Source organism: Convolutriloba macropyga, chromosome 6, assembly GCF_964194025.1.
Source record: "Convolutriloba macropyga chromosome 6, txConMacr16.3, whole genome shotgun sequence".
Lineage (NCBI taxonomy): Eukaryota > Metazoa > Xenacoelomorpha > Acoela > Convolutidae > Convolutriloba > Convolutriloba macropyga.
In genome coordinates this window covers 67,628,879-67,651,967 of record NC_134473.1, presented here as the reverse complement: position 1 = coordinate 67,651,967, position 23,089 = coordinate 67,628,879, and the positions used below count along the sequence as shown (strand labels likewise).

General features: G+C 34.5%; 1 protein-coding gene across 5 annotated transcripts in view; it reads left to right on the top strand.

Annotated features, from left to right (window-relative positions):
- LOC142340548 (transient receptor potential cation channel subfamily M member-like 2) overlaps positions 1 to 23,089 on the top strand; it is a 296,757-nt gene that overhangs the window by 218,319 nt on the left and 55,349 nt on the right. For 4 of the 5 annotated variants that reach the window (XM_075391185.1, XM_075391190.1, XM_075391188.1 and 1 more), the window contains 2 exons: positions 1,034 to 1,063; positions 22,764 to 22,900. In XM_075391185.1, the coding sequence (XP_075247300.1) occupies positions 1,034 to 1,063; positions 22,764 to 22,900 (167 nt within the window). The remainder of the gene's footprint in view (positions 1 to 1,033; positions 1,064 to 22,763; positions 22,901 to 23,089) is intronic. The other variant, XM_075391189.1, reaches the window with a different exon arrangement.

The window sequence follows — 23,089 nt, the reverse complement described above, 5'->3', positions numbered from 1 at the left end:
CTAATAGAATTCTGATAATCTTGTCTGATAATCTTGAAGAGTGAAGGTAACTCAGATTTGAAAACATTTCGAGAAATTAACTGAATGGATTTTATGAATGCATCAATCAAGTATAAGTATTGTCCGGTTGATTGTCAAGAAGCTAAATTTCATCTGATGTAAAAATGCAGTTAATTCTCAACCTTAAGGGAGTGCTTTTTTCATCAATTTAGTTGCTTTTGGGTGATTTTGTACTGAACAGGCTTTCTGACGATTGAGCTTTCGTCGTTTCTCAAACATGCTTTTGCCACTTAGTTTAAAAGAGCTTTACTCAAATGAAATCATTTTAGTTCATCCAATCAGAACAAATTTATCATTGAGAAATCTTTACAGTGATCCAGAGAATTGAAATTTGTCATAATTTACAGTATAAGAAAGATTCTTTCACAACTAAAATGTGATTCATTTTTATTTGTCATTGCGTTACAGCTATTTTGTCCACGATATGCAATATTTTCCTTATCTGTATCTGTACTATGAAAGAGAAGGCGATTACCAGAGGGATAATTTTTAGCTACATGACAACACCCTCCTTTATAACTTTTGGCTTAAATTTGAGTTATTGAGTTAACGAATGCGGATAAAATACTGGACAAAATTCTGAAAACAAAAATGGCGTCTTTTGATGGTAAAATTCAGCAAAATGGGGACGCATAATTTTTCACAAAAATTTTTCTTTTACCGTATCGGGGTTACAATAGACCTGGTCTTTGAAAATGATTCAAATACGCTTCAAAGACTGAAAAAATGAGAAAAGAATACGCTTGCCTTTGAAATTGTATCAATTCTCAACTGTGAGAAGGGAGAAACCAAAATATTCCCCTCAGGGTCATCAATATTCATTTCGAGTAATAAACTGAAAAAATTCTCACTAAAATTTCTGTCATCTTTTAACAGGCTCTGCTGTGTGGTGTCTTTTCACTAAATAATTCATGCGCTTCAATTTTAATTAGTTTGTCTCTTTTCTTTTATTATTTCCTCTCTCTTTAAACAGGAACATCATTCCGGTTCGCGTTACGAAGAAGTGAGTTTCATATAATCCTCTATTATTGTCATTGAAAGTGACGACACCCACCCCCCCCCCCCCCCCCCCCACTTTCTACCAACACAAACCCCCACCAATTACCCACTCCAATACAACCCCCCGCCGCACCCACCATACACCCACACCCGCGCCAACCTCACTGCTCAGCTATTTTGTACTTGCTACTTCTGCTGCTTGGCTTGCGTCTGCCCTCTTTTTGATGTCTTTACTGAACCTAAGGGCTGTCTAGTTCAACTGCATGTACGTGAACTGTTTTTCTCTATCACACACCCTGTAAGATGGGTAGTTATGGGCATAATTACTAGCAGTGTCTGGCACCTTATTATAACAAGGTATTGCAAAATGTAACAAATCTGCCCCGCCTTTCTGTGATGAAAAATTCTTTGTCAAAATATGAGTGTTCAGGTAACACCGTGGACTGTAATTACCAAATTTAGGATTATTCCTTTATTCTCAATTAATGAAGCTGAAAATAAGAGATAATAAATTAGGTGCAGGATGCGGCTAGTATTTTTGCCTTTTAAAAGATCCCCCCTATAAATATTGCAAGAAGAAAGTGTTGATAGAGTCTTATATAGCCGCTATATTGGGTGGCTAAAGTTAGAAATCCAAAATTTCGCTGTAATTAGGAACTCGTTGGGGATCGAACTGCTTTACTGAGAATTTTAACGCCCGAATATCTATTTAAGTAGTTGTTTCCGGTTTTATTGTTTCGGGTCATATTGGGCTAACTTGGAGAAAACAGTTCGGTGCATTTTCATTTCTGTGTGACATCTTGATAATTTTGTTTTTGACTTTATTTGATTTAAATGTATGGACCGTTAGAGATATCACTATCGATTGTTCCGCCTAAACAGAAAATTGCAGATATTTTTTCGACATTAACTTTAAGCAAATTCGATTTTAAATCATTACAAAATTTGTGTAAGATATGCTAAGATTGGTTAAGAAATTTAGCTGTCAGGCTTAAGATAATTCGTAATGCATTGATAGAAAGATCAATTTGGACAGCACAGTACGTAATAAGTTTGTAAGATACAATTGCCGATTATATCTTGACAGCTTTTACGTACTTTGATAACTATTAATGCGTTAAGATATAAGATCATAGAAAGAAACTTTTTTTACGAGGAGCCAATTTCATAATGTGAATTACTTTTCTTAATCTTGAAAGTTTGACTCTTCCAATCAAATCCCCCAATACAACCCCAGTCCACCCTCCACTATTACCTAATTCCGGTGTACAGTTTTTTACAAAGAGCATGAAATTGCTACGGCGATCAAAATTTAAACAATGGTCTTGCTCTTGCTGTATTGACAGATGTATAATTGTACTAGTGAAAATGAACGTTTGTCCTTTTTTTTCGTATATTTCAAAAAATTTCAAGAGTGGTAAAATCGGATATAACTTGAGTGCTCAAATTATCGTTGAGTCTTGCTATCTTCGTTGTTTGTCTAAATTTTTTAGCTTCTTTATTCAAATGAGAAAATTGGATAGTTTGAATTAATAAACGAGCTGTTTATTTTCCTGAAAATTTCCTCCATTAGTGCAGTGTGCACTTGTTGCAGATGATTTCTTTAAAGTTTTTGTTCAAAAACAAAACACATTGCTGTTATCCTAGATCTTGTAAAGTGTTTTAATTCCATTTTACATTGCTTATTCGTGAAGGAAGTTATATCAGTTTTTTTTAAAAAAAAAAAATCAGGGTCTGATTCAATCCTTTCATGCCAGCTGAAGACGGATTAACTATGAGTTTCACGGAATAGCTTTTCGACAACGGATTTTTGCAAAGTGAACAATTTTACGAATAACATCGATACGAAAAAGATTGATCCAGTTTGCATATAAGACAAGTATTGTCTCTGCGAATCGGTTTATGTTTAAATGAATGTCGCAAAGGTTTTCCATTCAGCTCTTCTTCCTCTGAAGGCACTAATTGGAGACCCCATGTCTCGTAATGAGTTTGTAAGATACAATTGCCGGTCTAAAGAGGATGACACATGTGCCCAAGTGATATTGAAGCCTTAATTAATTGAGCCTTCGAGAGACGAGCCATCATACGGTTTCATAGTTTTTTAGTTGTTGTGACGTTGTCTAAATATTCGAAGCTATAAAATCAACTCATGTATGTTATTTGATTAGAACACTCTATATTTGTTTTAGAAGCCAGCCTCAACTAAGTCAAAAACGTTTGATTTCTTCCGATTTTTATTCCAGGGTACCTATAAGAGACACGAGGTCTCAAATTAGTGCCTTCAAAGGAGAAGAGCTGACTGGAAAACTTTTGCGTGACATATAAATTTAAACATAAACCGATTCGCAGAGACAATACTTGTCTTATATGCAAACTGGATCAATCTTTTTCTATCGATGTTGTTCGTAAAATTGTTCACGTTGCAAAAATCCGTTGTCGCAAAGCTATTCCGTGAAAATCACAGTTAATGGATTCCTTGTCAGAAAAAATACCATTGAGCTTTGCTATCTGTCTTCAGCTGGCATGAAAGGAATGTATCAGACATTGATTTTTAAAAACAAAAACGCGTTAAATCTTTTTTTTTACAAAAAACATAGCCAATTGGTTAAACAGTGTTTAACCATTTGGCTGTTTTTTTTTTTAAAAAAAAGGTATATAGAGAATGTTTTGACACGTTCTTTAAGAAAACTTGAACGGTTATAGCAACTGCATGGGTCTGATCGATAGTGAGAACTCTAATTTTTGTGAATTATTTTCCGCCACCATTATATCAATTATTGATTATTTTAGTTCCTTTAAAGTTAGTCCCTGTAGTACAGCCAGAGATTTAATTTGTTAATTTTTTTTTCAATTGTAATGATGCCTACTATCCCTAGTGTATTATGTAACTGTGACTGATTATAATGATACAAACAATTGGTTAGTAGATGATGACTGTGATGTTTTGGTTGAAGTTTGACAGCCCTCACGCTGATTGCTTGCTGCTTTTGTTGTCTTGCAAGCCACAATAGAAATATGCCACTCTCAACGCAACTAAGTTTCTTTTTCATTACATCTCTACTACAGCTCTACCGCCTTTGTCAAGGTACTGGGTGAAACATCGGAAACTTAAGTCACGTGACTCTTAAGTCACGTCATAGTTTAGGCTTAGATTTACGTTATATTTAATGCCATCTTGACGGCTCTTGGAAAGAGCGATATGGGTATTGGACGCATATGGGTTGTGAATCCAACAAGGAGGCTCAGTAATGTGCGTTTGCACATGATGTTCTGACCCCGCTCACCCACATTTTCGGCTTAATTGTCTAACAAATGGGGAAGGGAAAGAAAACTTAAATGTTTTTAGTATTTTTATGTACTCATGTACTCAAGTTTCAAAAATAACTGTTCTATGAATAAAGAATTCAATTCTAATCAGTGGAACTCAATGGAATTTTGAAAAACCACGCTCTAGAGGGCCGTGGAGATTTGCTATTATTAAGAACACGAGACAAGGCGAACAAAATGAAACATTAACAACATCCAAAACTTTGGATATCTATTTGTATAAAATTGATAACAGACTAAATAGCGTCGCATAAAACCGAGCCTAAACAAACAACTGTTTCATTGTTCAGCACTAGAAAAGATTTGGAACCAGCCCTTAATGAGACTCAGCAGTAAAAGAACAAAAACAACAGAAGCGGCTAACTTAAAATTTACGCTCATAATTTCTGAAAAAAAATGGTGCCAAAGTGAAGATCGCCACTAGATATGAACTGAAACCACTAAATACGTTCATAATACGACCATTTATAACTTTATCAGAGAAGACATTTGAATCTGTCATTATTAGGTTTTTCATTTGACTACAAAAAAAAACAAATACAGAAAAACAAAAACTCAAAAAAATTGTGAGAAAACGGTGTCGAAACCGTTATCAAGAAGCCCAAGAAAGCCAATTTCGATGCCTAAAAAATGCTTTGTTGCACGTTTTTTGAACGCCAATAAGTTGATATGTGATCACTCATTAATGAGACTAACAAGCAGAAAATAAAGGAGGAAAATTAAAGAACAACAATTGTATTTTTCGAAAACAATTAAATGTCATGAAAATCATTAGTTATAAATTGAATAAAAATTTCTTTCCTCTAAACGCGGCCAAGGAGACTTGTTTTGATCAGAATATGTCCTACGTTTACAAAAACAACGTCAAATACTGATAAAAATTCAAAATAATTTTTCGAAAAACCAGTCGAAGCCGTTAACACCATAATGAATTCATTTAAAATTTTAGCTATGTTAATTTTCTCCCTGCTTGTATGCCAACAACGTGATATTTGACCTTTGAAAAAAACATTTGGTAACCGATAGACAAAAAACAATTTTTTTTAAAACAGTTGCTTTCAAAAATATTAAAACAATCAGCGATAAACTTGAATTATTGAACGGTTCCATATTTTCCTTCATGCAAAACTGTGATATGTGAATTTAATTAACGAGAAATGTTAAATGAAAATAGACAAAAACTACAGACGATGCAAAATCAAGAAATGAGTTTTTGAAAGCAATATTATTCAAAGTCATGAAAACCATCAGCTATCACTTCAAATCTTTAAATACGATCAATTTATTCTTCCAATAGAAAGCATCGAGACATGTTTTTAATCACAGTATGTCATACACTTACAAAAAGAAAATCAAATAGACAATAAATTATTTTTTTTCGGCAAAAACCGTATTGAAACCGTTAAATTTCACCAAAATTTGACTTAATTCAATTGCACTTTCCTTCGATGCCAAAAACATGCTATCTGACCAGTAACTATGACGACTTGGTAACAAAAAAAAAAACAAAAGATGCAAAGCAAAAAACAACTTTTTGAAAACAATTTAAGTTATGAAAATTTATCAGCTGTAAAATGATGAACGGTGATGTGCATCAAAAATATTTAATTTATTTATTCCACCATGGAAAAGACTGGGAGCTGTCACTTAGCACATTTTGTCATATGTTTAAAGAAAGGCCTTCAAACATAGAGAAAAATCAAATATATTTTTTTTGCGAAAAACCGTTGCCGAAGCAATTTGAACCATAATCATTTCACCAAAAATAATATAAATATCTCAAAATGCGCCTCTTTTGAGCGAGCATGTGATCTGTGGTTAATGAGACTAGGTATCAAATAAATAAAAAGAACATAAAATGAAAATAAAAATACATTTCTTTACATCTCTTGAAAAAAAATTTCTGTTAAGTCATGAAAACCATCGGCTAACAACTAAAACCAGTAAAAAACGCTCATATGTTCTTCCGCTAGTTTTTGTTCGTTATGAAAATGCAAGGACTCGCAGTATAATAGATATGGATAATTTGATAAAGAATTCAATTATCAGATAGAAATGATGCTGTATGTATAATTATCGATTTATATTAGCTAAAAACCGGCAGCATTTCAAACCCAGAAACCTTTCAAAGAAAGCAAAGATGTCAATTAGCCCTCTCATGAGGTTATGCAGAGTGTGTCAAGCGTTTTTAAGGTGTTGACTTCCGGTAAATTTAAGCAAAAATGACTAAAGAAGATTAATTCTTGCAATTTTCGATGAAAAAGTCTGATTTTTTGAAAAATGTTGCAAAAGTTTGAGCCCAAAATTGGATAACGAGTTTCATCAACACTCTTTTATGTTTAGAAAGGAAACCAACATCAATTTCATAAAACAATTTTCACCTATTTTAACAATACTGACAAAAAATATAGCCAAAAATTCCAGAAAATGTGAATAAAAACTCTTAACCTCGTTAACTCACTGAAAAGAGCGAAAATAAAATAATCTTCTTAGTTTCATATTCTACGCTTTCTAATGATACCACTCACAGCTCTCTACGATAAATATATCGATCGGCCAAAATTGTCTGAAGAAAAAAAACCCGTTTGAGTATATAGTTCCTCCCTCCCCACTAAAGTGGGGGTCGGAACAATTATATTTTTCAATTATTTTATTAAGATCTGGATTAAAATCACAACAGTGAGATCTTGTCGAGAAAACGGCCTGTATATGTCTGAACAATATGCATATGTTTCCAGAAACAAGGTATTTACCAAGCTCTTATCCAGTCACGTCAAGAATGATCAAGAACTTTGCTTAACAAGATCTTTCTGGGGCATCCCTAATTTTGCCAATAGGATCAATATCTTGCATGTCTTAGAAAGGTGTATCAGATTTCGGGGCGTAGGATATTAGGCAAAAACTCGATTAGGTCAACACATTTTTTGTAGCCATTAGGCGAAATTTTGAACTATAGTTTGTGAACATTAGGCGAATACCAATTAGCACACATAAGCCGTAATTCAAAATTGATGCTGTAAAGTACTCAAGTGTCCCAAACAAATATCTATTTGATAATAGCTTTCAAAAACGTTCACATTTTTTTTAAAATATTTGCCCGTCATTTTATGCCCGTCCAACAGTCATGGTAATATTTTTCTCGAATTTTTTCCGTCCCATAACTCTAAACTATTTAGAATAAAGAAATGAATATTTGTATCATGTTTTCGACTCTTTACTCGGTAATTTTTTGCCCAATACCTTTGCAGTAATGTTACCGAGGAGCAAAAATAATTTGCTAAATTGATACATTTTAAATGAGCTTTATTTACTCATTAATAGCCACGTCCTCTATTCCAGGCGGCTATTATAGCGCTTCTAATTTTTTTTTACAATTCAAAGAATTGTGAATTGTATTGGGGCGCTCTCTTTTTTTTAAGATGTGTTGACACATTTTTCAATGACTTTGATCTTTCAAAACGGGATAAACAGGTAAAGCCCAGCGGGCATTAAGTTTCATTAGAGGCCCAAAGTGGGTTTTAGCAGTCTTCCAAGTGCTTGGAGTGGTGCAGCTGCTGGGATGGCCTTAATTTAAGGTGAAAAGGTCATTTTTAGGAGTTTTTGGGCTCAAAATGGTGCATTTTTTCATGTTTTTTTGTTCAATTAGTCTAAGGTTGAAGTTTTTTAAAGTTGACGAAGGCCTTCTGCGAGACAAAATTTTATGAGCTATATGTTTTGATACTACAAGCACAAACACGCAAAATGATATTAATTTTTGCAATTTTCAAGTTTTTTGAAAATTTTAGTCATGTTTGAGTTTTTCTAGCTTCAGGGACCAGGAAATCTCCTTTAAGGTTTGATAATAGAGCACTGCATATTTTTTAGTGACAATGGATTGGTTTTCAACAGTTTTATGTCTCGAATTTTAGCAGTTTTTAATAATATCTTCCATTTTTTGTTAAAGTTTCCTAAAATTTCTGTCATTTTTCGATATTTTCCACTCTCAAGTGCCAGAAAACCGATTCCACGGTCTGATAAAAAGTTTTTTCAAAACATTTGTCTTTTTTTATTTTCTTGCTTCAGTAGCCAGATAACCTCATCCAGGGTTTGAAAGTATGTTATTAAATAGATGCTAGGGGGCAATTGAATGGCTTTCAACTTTTTAATAGAACGATTTTTTTCCTTGAAGTTTGAAATTTTTTCTAAAAATTATTGCCTGTCGATCTATGAGCCAGTGTATTTTTTAAGGCTTAGAATTGGGTTACTGCATAGCCTCTTGAGACACAAAAATGATTCTGAAGATATTATTATCACGATCTCAGCAATATTTCAATAAAATTTACAATTAGTTTCATTAAAAAATTGGTCATTTTCGAGTAAATTGATCTTCAAGGGCCAATTAATTTTTTTCAGGTCTTGTAGAGATAATACTGGACCGATTTCAGCACCAAATATTGGTTTTGAACTTATTTTTGAAATAGGTATGCTTAGAGGGATCAATTTTGCCTAAGGGGTATAAAAGCTTCAAGAGTTTTAGCAATGAGTATATTGTTTTTAGTTTGTTAAGATTGTTTTAGTTTCTCAATTTTTCGAGATCTTTTCTTTTGTGTTTTGGCTGGCGTTGTTCCATTGATCTGCTGGTCAGGTAGAGTATTTCTAATTTTTTCAGCCAATTCTTTGAAGTGTACTTCAGGACTTGTCATGCTATGTTTTTTTACTTCGTCTAACAGATTTTTGTTTCGTCTTACCCTGACTTCTTGAAATTGACTTTTTCAATGACTTACCTCACTCAACAAAATGACTTCTGAACTCACTTAAGCAACTTCAAGTTTTATGAACATTTACTTGTTAAAGGTCAATAGTGTGCATCTAAGTAGTGCCAAACATTTATGCCCTAATTCTTGATTATTAGAGTCTTGAGTTTTTGATTTCGAATATTAATTTTGGGATTTTCTCGGTTTGTGCCCCCAGTATGTTATGCGCCCCCCCATAAATTTTGAACTATAGTTTGTGAACATTAGGCGAATACCAATTAGCACACATAAGCCGTAATTCAAAATTGATGCTGTAAAGTACTCAAGTGTCCCTAACAAATATCTATTTGATAATAGCTTTCAAAAACGTTCACATTTTTTTTTAAATATTTGCCCGTCATTTTATGCCCGTCCAACAGTCATGGTAATATTTTTCTCGAATTTTTCCGTCCCATAACTCTAAACTATTTAGAATAAAGAAATGAATATTTGTATCATGTTTTCGACTCTTTACTCGGTAATTTTTTGCCCAATACCTTTGCAGTAATGTTACCGAGGAGCAAAAATAATTTGCTAAATTGATACATTTTAAATGAGCTTTATTTACTCATTAATAGCCACGTCCTCTATTCCAGGCGGCTATTATAGCGCTTCTAATTTTTTTTTACAATTCAAAGAATTGTGAATTGTATTGGGGCGCTCTCTTTTTTTTAAGATGTGTTGACACATTTTTCAATGACTTTGATCTTTCAAAACGGGATAAACAGGTAAAGCCCAGCGGGCATTAAGTTTCATTAGAGGCCCAAAGTGGGTTTTAGCAGTCTTCCAAGTGCTTGGAGTGGTGCAGCTGCTGGGATGGCCTTAATTTAAGGTGAAAAGGTCATTTTTAGGAGTTTTTGGGCTCAAAATGGTGCATTTTTTCATGTTTTTTTGTTCAATTAGTCTAAGGTTGAAGTTTTTTAAAGTTGACGAAGGCCTTCTGCGAGACAAAATTTTATGAGCTATATGTTTTGATACTACAAGCACAAACACGCAAAATGATATTAATTTTTGCAATTTTCAAGTTTTTTGAAAATTTTAGTCATGTTTGAGTTTTTCTAGCTTCAGGGACCAGGAAATCTCCTTTAAGGTTTGATAATAGAGCACTGCATATTTTTTAGTGACAATGGATTGGTTTTCAACACTTTTATGTCTCGAATTTTAGCATTTTTTAATAATATCTTCAATTTTTTGTTAAAGTTTCCTAAAATTTCTGTCAATTTTCGATATTTTCCACTCTCAAGTGCCAGAAAACCTATTCCAGGGTCCTATTCCAGGGTCTGATGAAAAGTTTTTTCAAAACATTTGTCTTTTATTTTTTTTCTTGCTTCAGTAGCCAGATAACCTCATCCAGGGCTTGAAAGTATGTTATTAAATAGATGCTAGGGGGCAATTGAATGGCTTTCAACTTTTTAATAGAACGATTTTTTTTTCTTGAAGTTTGAAATTTTTTCTACAAATTATTGCCTGTCGATCTATGAGCCAATGTATTTTTTAAGGCTTAGAGTTGGGTTATTGCATAGCCTCTTGAGACACAGAAATGAGTCTGAAGATATTATTATCACGATCTCAGCAACATTTCAATAAAATTTACAATTAATTTCATTAAAAAATTGGTCATTTTCGAGTAAATTGATCTTCAAGGGCCAATTAATTTTTTTCAGGTCTTGTAGAGATAATACTGGACCGATTTCAGCACCAAATATTGGTTTTGAACTTATTTTTGAAATAGGTATGCTTAGAGGGATCAATTTTGCCTAAGGGGTATAAAAGCTTCAAGATTTTCAGCAATGAGTATATTGTTTTTAGTTTGTTAAGATTGTTTTAGTTTCTCAATTTTTCGAGATCTTTTCTTTTGTGTTTTGGCTGGCGTTGTTCCATTGATCTGCTGGTCAGGTAGAGTATTTCTAATTTTTTCAGTCAATTCTTTGAAGTGTACTTCAGGACTTGTCATGCTATGTTTTTTTTACTTCGTCTAACAGATTTTTGTTTCGTCTTACCCTGACTTCTTGAAATTGACTTTTTCAATGACTTACCTCACTCAACAAAATGACTTCTGAACTCACTTAAGCAACTTCAAGTTTTATGAACATTTACTTGTTAAAGGTCAATAGTGTGCATCTAAGTAGTGCCAAACATTTATGCCCTAATTCTTGATTATTAGAGTCTTGAGTTTTTGATTTCGAATATTAATTTTGGGATTTTCTCGGTTTGTGCCCCCAGTATGTTATGCGCCCCCCCCCCCCAGTTACAGAGCACGTGCCCTTACATAGTAAGTCATTATGTAAAAATTATAGCACGTGCATCTGAGGAGTGCAACTAATATGTGCGCACTAGGCTGAAGGGGCACAAACTGAAAAGATCCTAATTTTGAAAAGCCCTATTAGGGCTTTCTTCTTAGAGCTTATGTGTCTCATAAAAATGACAGTCCAAGCTAATCCAAAAAGTCTAGTGCTAGTGGTCTATAAAAGGAATGGTGGTCGATCTGTCTATCTAATCTCTTTAGTTGTTTCAATTCATGGAAGGCCCCAAGCGTCTATCGCGGCTATTTTCCGGCAACCTGCCGGCTATGTTTTTGTATGGAAATTTGTTTGGAACACTTGACTACTTTATAGCGTCAACTGGATTGTGGAGTACCATCCTTAAGTGTTTTAATTGCTGTTCGTCTGATGCCCACAAAACATAAGGTCAAATTTTTCACCTAATGGCTACAAAAAATGTTCGACTAATAAAGTTCTTTGAAAATTTTAGTCATTTTTGAGTTTTTCTAGCTTCAGGGACCAGGAAATCTCTTTTAAGGTTTGATAATAGAGCACCGCATATTTTTTAGGGACAATGGATTGGTTTTCAACACTTTTATTTCTCGAATTTTAGCATTTTTTAAATAATATCTTCAATTTTTTGTTAAAGTTTCCTAAAATTTTTGTCAATTTTCGATATTTTCCATTCTCAAGTGCCAGAAAACCTATTCCAGGGTCCTATTCCAGGGTCTGATGAAAAGTTTTTCAAAACATTTGTCTTTTATTTTTTTTCCTGCTTCAGTAGCCAGATAACCTCATCCAGGGCTTGAAAGTATGTTATTAAATAGATGCTAGGGGGCAATTGAATGGCTTTCAACTTTTTAATAGAACGATTTTTTTTTCTTGAAGTTTGAAATTTTTTCTACAAATTATTGCCTGTCGATCTATGAGCCAATGTATTTTTTAAGGCTTAGAGTTGGGTTATTGCATAGCCTCTTGAGACACAGAAATGAGTCTGAAGATATTATTATCACGATCTCAGCAACATTTCAATAAAATTTACAATTAATTTCATTAAAAAATTGGTCATTTTCGAGTAAATTGATCTTCAAGGGCCAATTAATTTTTTTCAGGTCTTGTAGAGATAATACTGGACCGATTTCAGAACCAAATATTGGTTTTGAACTTATTTTTGAGATAGGTATGCTTAGAGGGATCACTTTTGCCTAAGGGGTATAAAAGCTTCAAGAGTTTTAGCAATGAGTATATTTTTTTTGTTTGTTTAGATTGTTTTAGTTTCTCAATTTTTCGAGATCTTTTCTTTTTTGTTTTGGCTGGCGTTGTTCCATTGATTTGCTGGTCAGGTAGAGTATTTCTAATTTTTTCAGTCAATTCTTTGAAGTATACTTCAGGACTTGTCATGCTATGTTTTTTTACTTCGTCTAACAGATTTTTGTTTCGTCTTACCCTGACTTCTTGAAATTGACTTTTTCAATGACTTACCTCACTCAACAAAATGACTTCTGAACTCACTTAAGCAACTTTAAGTTTTATGAACATTTACTTGTTAAAGGTCAATAGTGTGCATCTAAGTAGTGCCAAACATTTATGCCCTAATTCTTGATTATTAGAGTCTTGAGTTTTTGATTTCGAATATTAATTTTGGGATTTTCTCGGTTTGTGCCCCCAGTATGTTATGCGCCCCCCCCCCCCCAGTTACAGAGCACGTGCCCTTACATAGTAAGTCATTATGTAAAAGTTATAGCATCTGAGGGGTGCAACTAATGGCTGAGGTGTAACTAGGCTGAGGGGGCACAAACTGAAAAGATCCTAATTTTGAAAAGCCCTATTAGGGCTTTCTTCTTAGAGCTTATGTGTCTCATAAAAATGACAGTCCAAGCTAATCCAAAAAGTCTAGTGCTAGTGGTCTATAAAAGGAATGGTGGTCGATCTGTCTATCTAATCTCTTTAGTTGTTTCAATTCATGGAAGGCCCCAAGCGTCTATCGCGGCTATTTTCCGGCAACCTGCCGGCTATGTTTTTGTAAGGACATTTGTTTGGAACACTTGAGTACTTTATAGCGTCAACTGGATTGTGGAGTACCATCCTTAAGTGTTTTAATTGCTGTTCGTCTGATGACCACAAAACATAAGGTCAAATTTTTCGCCTAATGGCTACAAAAAATGTTCGACTAGTTCGACTAATCGAGTTTTTGCCTAATATCCCACCCCCCCCCCAAGTTTCACTTCACTGGGAGACTAATATATATTGGGAATGCTACCGTGTTTTACTTAATCACGCGTATCACACCTGTTCAAACTTAATGAAGATGATTGACAGTTGGAAGTGCCGTCAAATGTAAATTCCTTTCAAGATCAGCTTGAATTATCTCGAATAGAAGTTCTACTTGTTCAACGTAATCGTGGCTAGAGACAAAGCCCCGAGAAACCAAAAATGTCGAGAAAATGCGGGTGAAAGAGATGCTCAATTTTGAAAATTTGAAAGACCAAGACCAGTTGATTAAATGGTTTGGAACATGGCTTGCATGTTACGAAATATTGGTTCGAATCCGGTCCTGGCTCATTTTGAAATATATGCAGGTACTTATATTCCTTAGCAGAGGGCGCATTATTAAAAAGAACGAACATTCACAATTATGTTAAGTTATTCAGTTCCTTTAAATCTGGAATTTTAAAAGATACACCCTTTAAAAAACGGGCGGTGTTTTTAAAATGGATTTATATGTATTAAGTATTAATGATTAATTTCTGACCGTTCATGATTTCGCACAACATTAGGCTAAATTGTTGCAATATTGTATTAGCGTCAGGAGCCATATCATAGGCACGGAATCTGTAATAAACGAAGACACTGTTATCAAATTTAGTCTCGAATGCCGCAGTTAATACGCGTTCTTGCTACAAGATTGAAAGTTTTCTGGAAAGAGCTGAACCGGGAGAATTCTAGCTTGTGTAGCTCTGATAATGCTAGCCACTCCTGTGCTATTTCTAATAGTTTGAAACTATTCGGTTTGTTTTGAAGTTTTGAGTTACTAAGAAGTTAATATAGAAACCGGCCTTTTGAAGTTCCGTTCTACTTAAATGGTGCTAGGGATATTGGCTGACAGGGGCGTTTAGCCGACAAGCAAAAAAGGAGAGATTTAGCCGACTGCTGAACTCTGATAGAACGGGCGAAAAACTTGGTCAAATATTGCTAGTTCGTCCAACAATTACAATTGATGTGCGGTCGAGTTGTCGGCTTCCATTCTTAATTTTTGGTTGTTGGCTAAACCACCTGTCGGCCACATCGGGCATCGCTGACTTAAAAGTACCACCTAAGTGTGAAGCAATAAGCACATATAAGGCGAAATAGAATAGCCTTGAGTTCTTGGGCTAACTGGCTGCTAGCGTTGATAAAGAGTTGACTGGCTACTATCGCTCCATGAAAATATGGGCATGTTTCAGGCAGGCACTGAACTCATGCTTTTTCGGAGTTATAGTTTAGATTGCTGTCAAGAATTACTGAAACCGAAATGTATGAGTTTTGTATTCTGTAATTGATTTAATGATTTTTTGACTGTCTAATGAAATAATTGAAAAATATACAATTAGAAAGCATGTCTAAGCAGAGTTGTCTTTATAACGAATAAGGGGAAAACAAATTTTTTGTAAGTTCATTACACTTACATTTTGTTGCAGTTTACGAATAAAAATCAAATAAAGAGCGGGCTTAATTTTTTCATTTTTAATAGCCGCCTCAGCTTCTGAGCCGGCTGTTATAGCACTCCTATTTTTTTACAATTCGAAGAATCTGAATTGTATTGGGGCGCTGTCTTTTCACGGCTCGAAGAAGAGTATTGGACAAAACCTTTTTTTAAATCAATTTTCTTGGACTGATTTTTGAAGCGGGAAATGAAACGCGTGAAAAAATTTGGAGTGATTTTGGTGCTGAACAAAAGTGAAGAGCGGAGCGAAAAGAGAGTGGTTTTTGTTCATACCACTGTTTTTGAGAGAGCGAGAAATTGATGTCTGAAAATTTTTCTTTAGCGAGCAAAATTTTTTGTTCACGTGGGGCTTTTAACAGCAATTTTTTTGCAACTGTTGATGGCTATGAGATTTTATCATATTGTAATAGTTTTAGGCTTGTTTTGATAGGAACTGAAGGTTTCAAGAGGTTGATTTGACTTTAATGGTAATTTGGAGGTTCTTGATCAGTTTTGCTGATTTTTAGACGAAATTTAATGATTTTTTGCTTGTTTTTCTGTTTTACTGCTTTAAGTGAGATTTGAATAGAAGCTTGTTATTTAAGGATTTTTAAGATGCCAATTGATTAAAATTTTGTTGGTATAATTTTGTTTTCTTAGGGAAAATGATAGAAAAATTGAGAAGTTTTAAACCATTTTTTCTTAATTTTTTTGCAGTTCTCTCTTCTCAAAGTTTCTTAGCCTATTATGACTTTCCAATTGTTTTTTGCCTAGTTTTTTGTTCAATTTGTTTTTGAATGCCGTTTCTATTCTTCCTTAAATTTTTAAATGTTGTTTGTGGAGGTTTTGGGTTTACAATAGTTCTTCTAGTTGTTTTGTCATTAGTATGGGCAATTTTCTCCTTCGAGTTGTTTCCGGAATTCTTCTGGCTATGTTTTTTAAAGATCTATTCACACATTTTCATGATTTCTGAAGTCAAATAGGAGCAGTCTTTTGGTCACGCCGAAACAGGAAGTGGAGCGAAAAAGCGAGCGATTTTGTGGCGTGAATATTTTTCGCTCTAATTAATAGCCGCACAGCGATAGCTGGGGCTATTATTGGCCTTCTCTTGGTTTTTTTTTTTTATTTCGTCATGATTTTTGTTACGACCATATGACGTCACAGCCACTTTTTGTTCATTCGTTCATGCAATATCAACTGAATTGCATGCGTGACGTCATTTTTCGCTCTTAGTGGAGCGAGTTTTTTTTTCATTCGCGTGATTAAATTTTTGGTCACACTTGACTTACCTCACTCTCAAAAATGACTTCCTCACTTTGAAATTGACTTTTATTTACTTTAATTCAAAGAGATAAGGTCAAATGGGTGTGTGTCACTCTAAATGAAGGTTATTTGAGATCAGCTACTAGAGGCAGCAATAACCTATATAGATTTTTAATCAAAATATAACAGATCAGCCTTCAATGAAAAGACAAAATTTTTTCGTCTGTCCTTTTTACTGTTTTTTTTAGACTGCCGATCTACGAATCTATTGCTGCTATTTTCTGGCAATCTGCCAGCTATGCTTTTAAAGTAGATTGAGAAAATGGTGTTTGAAAAAAAAATTTGCTTTCTCGCTAGTTTTTTTGTTCACATGCGGAATTTTGACATTATTTTGTTTTTTTATCTGATTTTTTTTTGAAATCGTTTTTTCCAATTCACTCATAGTCCGTTCTATGTCTGGTTTTTTTGTTTAGTCAATCAAAATTCTTTGAATTGTACGTCAGAACTTGTCCTGCTACGTTTTTATTTAAGATCTGTTTAAACATTTCTATGATTTTGGGCTAATAAAGCGGCCTTTTTTTACTTCATCAAATAAGAATTGCTGTCGCCTTACCGTAAGTCACAGCATTCTCACATTTTTGCCAAATCTTCGTGAATTCTCGTGGCTGGTTTTATTCTTCGCTCATTCGTCTCAAAGCGCCTTTTAACAGCACTTGCTCAGCAACAGAAATGAACGGGAAAGATTAAAAGTAGTTCTCGCCAGTTTTTGTTCACATGCGGAATTTTGACATTTTGTTTTTTTTTTTAAGTTTTTATCTGTTTTTTTAGTCAATAGGTCTAGTTTTTTGTTTAGTCAATAAAAATTTTTTGAATTGTAAGTCAGGACTTGTCCTGCTATGTTTTTATTTAAGATCTGTTCCAACTTTTTCATGATTTTAAGTCAAATTTGAGTAGTGATTTTGACCACGCCGAAACAGGACGTGAAGTAAAAAAGCGAGTGGTTTTGCGGCATGAAATTTTTACACTCTATTTTTAAAGAGTGAGAAAACGGTGTCTTCAAACAAAAATTCGGTTTCTAGCTGGTGGTTTTTTGACTTTGATTTTTAATGTTTTTTAGGTTTTTTGGATCGGATTTTTTTATATAAATGGTTTTCCAAATCCATTCATAGTTCATTCTAGGCCTAGTTTTTGTTGTTTGAACAAAATTTCGTTCTCGTTAGTGGTTTTTTCACATGCGGCATTTTGACATTGATTTTCTGTTTTTTTTTTGTTCTTTTTTGTATCTGATTTTTAGAAATAGTTTTCCCAATTCATCCTTAGTCCGTAGGTCTGTCTTTTTGTTTAGTTAATGAAAATTCTTTGAATTGTACGTCAGGACTTGTCCCGCTATGCTTTTTTACTTCGTCCAATAAAAGTTTTTTGCTTTACCTTTGTTCACAGCTTGTTCAACATTTTGCGTGAAATCTTTTTGACTTCTTTCTCTAGGCTAGTTTCACTCTTCTCTCATTCTGCTAAAGAATTTTTTAGACAGTAGTTGCTCAGCAAAGCATTTCAAATGATCAGAGTCAGTGTTAAAAAGCGAAATCAGAAATAGAAACTCGATAAACCCATAAAGCCCGATTTTAGATGCCCATTATTCGAACTTTGTTCTTAGTTACCAACTCTAATGCTTATTGGTATTGATACTAGCCCCTGTGTGGTCTCAGTACGAAACAGGAGTATGTTCAGCTAAAAATGACATCAAAGCAGTGCGCACTTTAAAATTGTTGGTACAAAAATCATTTTTCACCAGTTTTTTTCTTTCAATTCAAATCTTGGTTGTGGGAATCAACGGCGGCTATTTTCCGGCAATCTGCCGCGTATGTTTTTCAGTTAAATTTGTGTGTGATATCGTCTGGAGGCTTCGAATAAAATTGTAATATCTTTTGAAGGTTTCTAATGCAATTATACAATAGGCTGACGTTTGAAAGCTATTCCTTCGACCACAGTCAATTATATTAAGTTATGAAAAGTAGCTAAATTTTGATCATCTGCATAAAATCGAATTAGTACTATTAATAGCTGCACTCATTTCAGCCGGCTATTAAAGCGGACTTTTTTACTTCGTCAATTAAGAATTGGTGTCGCCTTACCGTAAGTCACAGCATTTTCACAATTTTGCCAAGTTTTTCGCTCATTCTACTCAAAGCGTCTTTTAACAGCACTTGCTCAGCAACAAAAATGAACGGGAAAGATGAAAAGTAGCAACGGGATGAACCCATAAAGCACGATTTTAGATGCCCGCTACTTAAACATTGTTCATATAAGTCTTAGTTACCATCTCTAATGCTTATTGGTATTGATAATAGCCACTGTATCCTCTCGTTAAGAAACAGGAGCATGTATAACTACAGGATGACATTAGAGAAGTTCGGATTTTAGAAATATCCTTGTACAAAAATTGCATCTTTTGTTTTCAATCCCAATCGGGGTTATCGGAATCATTGGCAGCTATTCTCCGACGATCTGCGGGATTTGTTCTCAGTTTCGTAGCATCATTTTCTTTTGGCATAATTTTCTCAATAGTGCTGAGATAATTTACATGTTCTCTTTGTTTATTTCTTTTGCAACTCTTTTTTAAAGCTTGCTGCAATATAATCTATTCGTGCCTGACGTTATTATCGCCACTGTGTTGCTTGGATAGTCTTAGGTTTAGAGTTGTAATTGCACGATTTCTTATCCGTCATCAATTTTTCGCAGTCTTGTTTGTTTTAAAGCGGTATTTAAAAATTGCTTTTAATGGGGGCAAAATCAAGGTTATCACTGGCTCACCTTGGCGGTAAGGAAAAAATTTTAAGAACAACTCTTTTAATAATTTGCTCTCGAATAAATTTTGAAGCATTTATGTTAAACCCATGTGTTTTGAATGCAAATTTGTTGCTTGAACGTTTTTTTTTTAGAAATTCTTTCGATTTCACTATTTGAGCGACTTTTGAACTTAACCCTAACTTTTGACTTCTAACCCTTCTACTTTTGACTTCTAACCTTAGCTCTTTTTGAATTTCGCTTGACCTAAGTTGATCTCATTCAAAGTTATATCTGTTGCTAAATTGAAAGCGATTGCAAGATAAACTAGCTCAAGGGTTTTATAGCAGCGTGGCTCTTTTTTTAGTCTAATACGCCAAAAGTCGGGGGATCAAAACCCTCACTCGTCGGAAGGTTTTGCACCAATAAAAAAAATAAGGCTAGCAACAGCCCTCTCTGATTTAAATTGCCCAGCCTGTCGTTCGAGAGCAGTTTGTCCACCGCTAGTCGCTTTGTTTATTTTTGAAATTTGATTAATTGGCGAATTAGAGTTTCATTTTAAGTATGGATAGGCTCTTGAAAGCAATTGGCCATGTTTTCTATTCGGGTTTTACTATGTGTCTGATGTTAAATTGGAGTATTGTGTTCAATGGGCGGTCACTTATTCTGGTTGGTTAATCTTCTGGTAATCTGCTGCAGGTAATAGTTTTGTTTGAACATTTTGGCTCTTTTACGACTTTTTTCTCTTATGCTGTTCGATAATCGAATTTTCTACTCATAGTTTTAAAGAATGGAAACAACGTTGCTGAGCGGTCTGCTTAGAGCCCTAGTCTCTACGTATACAATTCACTGAAGCTGCTGAGAAGACAAAATCATCGTTTGAGGGAGCACATTTTGAACGTTTTAGACCCCAGCTGTTACCCCTCTACCTCATTCCACCCCACTCCGCTTCCCCAGTGCAACCCCCTCTCAGCCTATGCACTCCCTTTTCTACTCCAGTTTATAACCCCTCTTAAGCTAGCCTCCCTAAGCCCCAGCTGGCTACTGGCGAAGGCAGTCAGTGAGAGCAATTCGCTCGATGTTAGTCGACTATTAATAGCTGCAAAGCGATACCTGGAGCTATTTTTTATTGGCCTTCTGATTTTTGAGTTGCATTGGGGCTGTCTTTTTTAAAGATCTGTATGCACATTTTCATGATTTGTAAAGTCAAAATGAAGTAGTAATTTCTGTCACGCTGAAACAGGAGGTGGAGCGAAGAAGTGAATTCTTCTGTGGAGTGAATTTGTTGCTCTAATTTAGAGTTCTTGCTATAATTTGAAAATTTTTTGCTCTAATTTTTGGTCTAAATATAGAATGAGAAGAGGGTATTTGAACGAAAGTTGGATTTCTAGCTGATGTTTTTTTGTTCACATGGGTTAATTTGTTTCCGATTTTTACGTTTTTTATTTTTGATCGGATTTCTTACAATGGTTATCACAATTCATTGACAATCCAATCTAGGTCTAGTTTTTTTTGTCAGTAAAAATTTTTTGAATATAAGTCAGGATTTGACCTATGTTTTATATTTCGTCAAAATTTTTATGACATTATGACGTGACCGTCATTTCAAATCAGTTTTTCGTTCTTACATTCATGCAATATCGACTGGTTTCCCCGTGTTATGTCATTTTTAACTCTCAGTGGAGAGAATTTGTTTGTTCATTTGCGTGGTTAAGTGTTTGGTCACACGTGATTTGCAAAACGAGCTCACTTGCAAATTTGACTTTCCTCACTTTTAAAATGACTTTACGTTAGGCCAAGAAGATAAGGTCAACTGAGTGTATGTGTGGCACTCTAATTGCGGGTTAATTGAGAGCTCGATATTATACCGATTCTCAATCGAAATATATCAATTAATAAAAAGTTCGTTCTGTTAATTTTATCTTTTTGAGACCGCAGATCTACAAAGCAGATTTTTCTGGCAATCACAAAGCTATGTTGTTCATTGGGACTCTGCCTTCAGCCTCTTTCCAATAAACTCGAAGCCTCGAAAAGCAGTAGTCTAATTAATAAACACTTTATAATATCTGTAAACTTTGTGAAAAATCACGTGATCCTTGGTGGAAGTTTTTCTAGCATAACGTTAGCAAAAGGTATCAATGCAATAATTACAAGGCAACCATCGAGGCGTAGTCACAAAATCTGAACTGATTGAATAATCATTCATGCGAAAAATGCCGATACATGTGTTCAAATCAGGGAGTAGACTGATTTATGAGGAGTGATAAAATTGTCTCAAGTATGTGAAATGTATTCGGTTCATTTCAGAAATAAACTTTCAAATTTTGCTAATCATGAAAGCATGAAACAAACTTGCATTGTATATGTTTGTCAATTGAAAGTTCTGAAATAATTTTGCAAAGGTTATGCTTCAAGCCGAAAGAGCAACTTCAAAACAAGCCCTTTGATTTGAATGTTTTAAGAGTATTCAGACACAGCTCGTTTATTAATCATTTGATTAATTACTTTGATATTCAACGTCGGACATATAAGCAATCAGGGTCTCTATTTTCAGATTTATTAAAATGTCGAATCATTTTTTATGATGGCGAATCGATAGAAAAGTGCGCAGATATTGTTCATTAGTAATCGGATATGAGATATGATTCATTACTAACGAGTAATGTCTGCGTACTAAGTCCATATATTCGACGTAATTAAAAATGATTCGACCTGAAAAATTTGAGAATGCAGAATCTGATCGCTTAGAGGGCCAACATAATTGTAAGCGCCACCTCTCTTGTGCTCTGAAAATTAGTGATCATTTCACCAGTTTGGTCACGATATATATGAAATATAGGCACTTGATCACAAACAAAATGTAAATATGCACGTTTCAATATAAATCTAATAAATCAGGCTATATGTACGCACCATAACCAAATATATGAACTATAACCAAATTCTCGAAATCATAGCCAAATTGCATTACGTAAGCATTCAATTTGAGCTTGAGTTCAGTTAAAATGAAAAAGCCTTGAATGAAAATGATGAACATCAGAATCATATGAAGGGTGCGAAGTTGAATATAAAAACGCACATCATATTGGCGTTTAAGTTCCAAAGAGCTGTTGTCTACGACCGGTGACGTGGAAAGAATCGAAATTAAAGAGCCGACTTTAAGAAGAGCCAAAATTGTTTAAAATAATGAGTGAAATTGCTAAGCTAATTACATTTACTCATAAAATGGGAATGGAAAATTTTCAGTCAGTTGTGACCCAATATTTGAGATATGACTTTATTTTTTTTACTTGCAAAAGAAATATAAAGCAATCGAATAATTAAATATGCTGTATTTAACGCTGGCTGTAATTATTTCGGCGCTTTTTTAAACGCCGCTGTTCAGGTCAGGTTTCAGAGCTTTTTATGATCGGTTATCTTTAACGTCGACTCCTTTCGACTGAACCTTAACGGCCATCACCGCCTAATTCGAGTGTAAGTAATATGCCAACTTCATCTCCTTCGAAAGTCAGCCGTATCGTTCGAAATTATCACGGAAAACTGACGGAAATCTCTGAATGTTTGAATGGTGGTACACATTCTATGTATAATGAGGGTGCTGGTGTGTGATTTCAGCGTGACAAAGAACCCTACAGGTATAAAGTGAGACAGAAGACTGAAGTTGGGCAGACTCCATTGAACCCTAATCACTCCTACTTCGTACTAGTGGATAATGGGATGAGAAATGAGCCCAATTCTGAGGTCGATGTCAGGTATGCGGATTTCTTTTAAGGAACCCTTAAGGAACCCATAAGGAACCCCCCTCCCCTGAAGGGCGCATTAGAATACTACCTTCCTTAAATCATGTTTTATTATGGTAAATATAAATTCAGTTGGCTATTCCCACTTCTAATTAGGCTGTATAAATTGTTATCAATGCAGAAGGGCGCATTATTTTGCCC